At 35.8% G+C, this 5,113-nt stretch overlaps 1 protein-coding gene across 1 annotated transcript in view; it reads right to left on the bottom strand.

Annotated features, from left to right (window-relative positions):
* Positions 1-5,107, bottom strand: part of LOC109214510 (gamma-interferon-inducible lysosomal thiol reductase-like) — a 5,682-nt gene extending 575 nt beyond the window's left edge. Inside the window, exons 1-4 of the mRNA XM_019378437.1 lie at positions 4,812-5,107; positions 2,723-2,788; positions 2,224-2,364; positions 560-652 (exon numbers count right to left, since the gene is read on the bottom strand). Coding sequence (XP_019233982.1) covers positions 560-652; positions 2,224-2,364; positions 2,723-2,788; positions 4,812-5,066 — 555 coding nt within the window. The 5' untranslated portion in view covers positions 5,067-5,107. The remainder of the gene's footprint in view (positions 1-559; positions 653-2,223; positions 2,365-2,722; positions 2,789-4,811) is intronic.

Below are 5,113 nucleotides of genomic sequence, written 5' to 3'. Positions count from 1 at the left end.
AGTACTACAACCCCCCCCCCCCCACCCCAGGGGAGTGTGTAGAGGTCATTTCCGTTAGTTACATGGCGTACAAAAAGCAAAATTTCAGGAAGCAGATTGATATAGAAAAGAGTTTTGAGGAACTGTTGAGAGCAAAAAGCAATTTTAGAGCTGCTCCTTGAAGTGAATTTACTGGAAACTTTCTTAAAAAAAAGAAAGAGCAGACCGGTGCACTAAGCTCCCGCTATATGCGGGGTCCGGGGAAGGGCCAGGCCAACAAGGATCTATTGTACAAAGCCTTACCCTGCATTTCTACAAGAGGCTGATTCCACGGCTTGAACCCGTGTCCTTGTCACATGACAGCAGCAACTTTACCAGCTCCCCCTTCTAACGGAATACTTTCTTATTATTATGAAATCTTTTTCCAGGGAAATGCTGGGCCGGGAGAAGTGGGGTAGTTGTTGACATGAATGCAGGAACGAGAACTCGAAAATTTAATTTGACAAACTGGTAGAAAGGGACTGTAACAGTAGATAATTCAAAGTGCAAGTTCTGAAATGTAGAGTAAAAAGAAACTGACATCATAAAGCGGTTGGCCATCAACAACCACCCACGGCACATATTTATGAGGAGGTTGAAGGGCATTTGTCTCAGCTGCATACCGTAGTTCGAGCTGCACATAAGATTTAGGTAAGATTAATTCAAAGAACATAAGAATACTACAATACAAACAAAATTATACCAAATAAAATCTGTTCCATCAAAGTTCATTACAAATCAAGTTCGCTTCCAATAAGCTCCAAAACCAATAATTCTTTTGTTGTTGGATTTCAAGCCAAACGGATGAATGCCGAGGACTAGCTTTCAAATTATTCTAGATAATTTCATTAATCTCAAAAACTTAAATCCTTTACGGTCTCAGCACAGCAAGAAATCTCCTATCCCAAAGAACTTGTTACCTAAAGTTTATATCGTAAGCTACCTGAATAACCCAAAATACAGGAGCATATAGGACCTAACAGCGAACTTTAGGACAGAGAAGCAGATAATCATTTTAAGGGCACAAAGAAGGCAAAAGGCACCTTTATCCCTCTTACTCAACTCTTAAGTGAAAACTTATTATGCAATGTGCGAAAGGTTTGAGGAATGACATCCTTGCATTTGTTTTATGAGAAACAGAGAAAGAAGAATGGTTCTATAAAGAAATCTGACGATGGGAAAAAAAGATGGAGAATGGGCTCCAAATCTCTTTAAATGTTAGAGTGCGTTGTCAAAAAAATGAACAGAAACTCATCCTGAAGAAAAATACTTTCTTCTGTCAATCTGTTCATAATGAATAGAGAAACCTTAATAAACTCACAAACTCGCCAACAGCCACAAGTTTGATATAATTGCTGACCAAAGCTGACTAAGCCTTCAAAACTTTGTTGTATGAAATATTGGGGGGAAATAGCACACAGAAAAAGTACTCACGGTGAATTACAGGAATAACAATTGACAATGAGATACGTTATACGTTATCACTGTCGTAAGGATTCTACACGTGGTAGCCTCGATCGAAATACTCAACAGACCACTACACAATCAAAAGAAACAAGAGTCTTTTGATTTATACACTTCAGTATCACACCGTTCAGACACTATTTTTACTCACAGACTATTTCTCTCACGCCTTGTCTGAGACTTACTCGCTCTTGGATTGGATGATCAAAATGGAATGAAGCGCTCCTTTATCTTATAGGCCAAAAGGGACTTGGCCTCCAAGGAAAAATTAGACGACAGAAAAGGAAAAAGATCTCCACAGAAACTCAAATGCCTCTGCCAACTTTAACAAGAATTGGCCTCCAGCACATATGAAAATTTTGAACATGTCTGTATAGATAAATGCATAATGCTACTTGTCCGCCTCTCAACTAGCTAGCAAGTTCAGAAATGAGTATCTGCAAGCAGAACAGTAGTCGATCGAAGAAATTTTTTTGTTTCATATTCATATACTCAGCATCTATAATAAAGCATATAGCAGAAAAATAGAAACCACAGTTCTTTTTTTCTTTTGCACACTATGTTGTCAAATCTAAACTTTCAAATAGATTTAGAGTTCTTAAACCCAAAGTGAAATCTTTACAGCAATGTAATTCAGAAATAATACCAACATACCAAAAAATGCACAATACCGCCCAACAAACAAAAAGAGAGAGAAACAGCAAGAAAGGATTAGCTTTAAATCAATTCAAAAGAACTAACCTCTTTCCCTCGCCCGCTTCCAACACAATCTTTAACAAGCTTTGCCTTCAAATTCAGCTTTTCAAAACATGTTTCCCACTGGGTATAATTCTTATGGTAGACCAGACTTTCCACACAGTAAATGAAAGGAAAATGTTCATTCTGCATCAAATATCCAATAAAAATGAAATTATGATTTAGAATAGCCTCCTTAGTGAGATATAGAAGTAAACAGCTACCTGCCATTTATCAATTAACTCTCTAACGTAGTGCTACGCATTTATCTTTTACATGAATCAAATTCTAATGTTTTTAAGCTGGATTAGTTTCACATACGGTCACTGAAGTTTGTCCAGTATAACAGTAAAGTCACCAAACTACCTTTTTCGTACTGAAGTGGACACAGCCACACCCACTATGATAGTAAATATGGAAAATCATTTTTTGATAGCTGAACTGTGTGTGAATTGCTCAGAAAAATACAAATGACCGGAAGGTACAATTTTGATCCGTAGCTTACCAAATCTGGCCATGCATCAATTGCACACGCCTCCACAGTGTCCAGAAAACATTCAGCTTTACCATGCTGCAACCATGACAAAGGGAGTTTCATAAATCTCTAAGTGTGTTTCATACTATGCATATACATATATAACAATGGTTCAAAGGTTCGGCAGACCCCAATGTTTCGGGATCAAACCTTCCACATATGTGCATAAAAACAAGTAAAGATTGAGTTATAGATATACATTTCGGAAGCCGCTCTCTTGACTCAGAACCTACAAATTTAAATTACGGATCTGCCAGATCCCCTTCCAATGATCTCAGCTGAACTCATTGCTTTTTGTTCAACCATAGTACACAACTACACATGCGTAAGTACTACCTATGTCCCAATTTAGGTCATAGTCTCTCCATTTTAGTCGTTCAACCATAATACACATGCAAAAGTACTATCCCATATGTCTCAATTAGGGGTGTCAAATGGGCGGGTTGGGTCGTTCAACAAATGATACACATGCAAAAGTACTACCCCATATCCCAATTAGGGGTTCAAAATGGGTTGAGTCAATAAATGGGTGGGTCATAGACCAGCCCAAAAGTAACTTAGATTGTGATGGAATGGGTCAAGTTGGGCTAAAAATTGTGCCATAGCCCATCTCGGCCAACTCTTACCAAACTTTAATTAATGTGTATTGTTTTCTCATAAATTGTTTAATTATCAAATAAAACTTTTTTTTTTCTTTTGTTATGGTCATATATAATATATCAAACAAAAAAAGTTATCTTAAAATATTTAGCAAAGTTACTCATGGATCAATATGGGCTAAAAATCAGCGCAACCTTAGATGGGATGAAAAGGGTTGGGTCAAGATGGGCTGAGTTGCGCTGATTTTTAGCCCATATTGACCCAACCCTTGGGGGGCTTGCGCGGGTCAAAGGAGTTTGCGCTCAAATTGCCACCTCTAGTCCCAATTTACTGTCATGCTCTTTCCTTTATAGTCCGTCTTAGTGTGTCCTAAAAAGATGATACATTTCTATATTTAGAAAATAATTTAACTTTAAACTTCACGTTTTATCCTGGAAAACAAGTTTCAAAAATGGAAAATTTTTATTTAACTTTGTGCCTAATCAGATAACAAAACATAAAATTTAACAATCTAAACCCACTAAGAGGGTGTTTGGCTAAGCTTATAAGTTGGTCAAACTAGTTTATAAGCACTTTTCGGCTTATCTATGCGTTTGGTAAAGTTAAAAGTGCTTATAAGCCAAGTGCTTATAAGTCAAAAATATAAGCCAAAAGCCATAAGCTGGTCACCCCCAGCTTATGATTTTTTAGCTTATAAGCACTTTAAGTTTCCCAAAAATTTTACTATTTTATCCTTAAAATATTCTTTTTAGAACAAAACTCTTACATCGATACTCAGTGCCTCAAGTACTATTTCAATCTAACCCCTCCCCCACCTCTTCAAGTCTGCAATTCTCATTGACTATTCAAGATAAGCAAATTCTCTATTCCTTTGCATATTTATATCTATGTAATTGTGAGCTAATCTTTCAACTGTATGTAATAAATGAGGACATATCAAATTTTTGGTGTATCAATGTTTGTTTCTCTTCAAATATTTTGTCCTATTTAGGTTTATTTTGAGAAACTTTTATCGATTTATTAATTATTATAACTTATGATTATATGTTTATCATAAAATAAATTATATTTATCACAAAAGTTATCTTTTCTAAGAACAGTTTTATTTAAAATAAAATGACAAATAGAATATTTTTTATTTGGATCGATTTGGAATCTAAAATTTTGAAGAAATTACGCCCTTATAAGTGTAAACAGTTCTAAGGTTATTTAAGTCATTTTAACAAAAAAAGAGCTTATCTGCACTTTTTTATCAAATACTGCAACAACTTATTATCAATTTCGGCACTTGATCCAAACACATAACTGTTTATTTAATAAATCAGTTTCAGCACTAAGAAGTGCTTTTCAGCTATTTCAAATCAGCTAATCCAAACGGGCTCTAACTAGAACTAGTAAATCCGTCTATGGTTGCGTGGAACAAAAAAGAGAAATCTAGGGAGAGAGAAAAAGATTGAACCTGGCATTTGAAGGTGTTGTTAGCTTGGATCTTAGTATTACCCCATGGAACAAGCTTAAGATCAACAACATCAATAAGTCCATTCTTGAAAACCTTAGGTAAATAATTGACAATGAAATTGGAACAATAAGGACAGAGGCTTTCGTAATACAAAGTCAAGGACACTTTTTCCCCGCAAGAAATGGGAGAAATTTGGGTGAAACATAGGAAGCAAGCTAAGAAAATTGATACAGTTCTTTGGAATGAAGATCCCATGGGAATTTGGGATTGTTTTTTACTTTCTGGGGTTTTTGATGCAAACG

Source organism: Nicotiana attenuata, chromosome 2, assembly GCF_001879085.1.
Source record: "Nicotiana attenuata strain UT chromosome 2, NIATTr2, whole genome shotgun sequence".
Classification (NCBI taxonomy): Eukaryota; Viridiplantae; Streptophyta; class Magnoliopsida; order Solanales; family Solanaceae; genus Nicotiana; species Nicotiana attenuata.
This window is presented reverse-complemented; position numbering and strand designations above follow the sequence as displayed.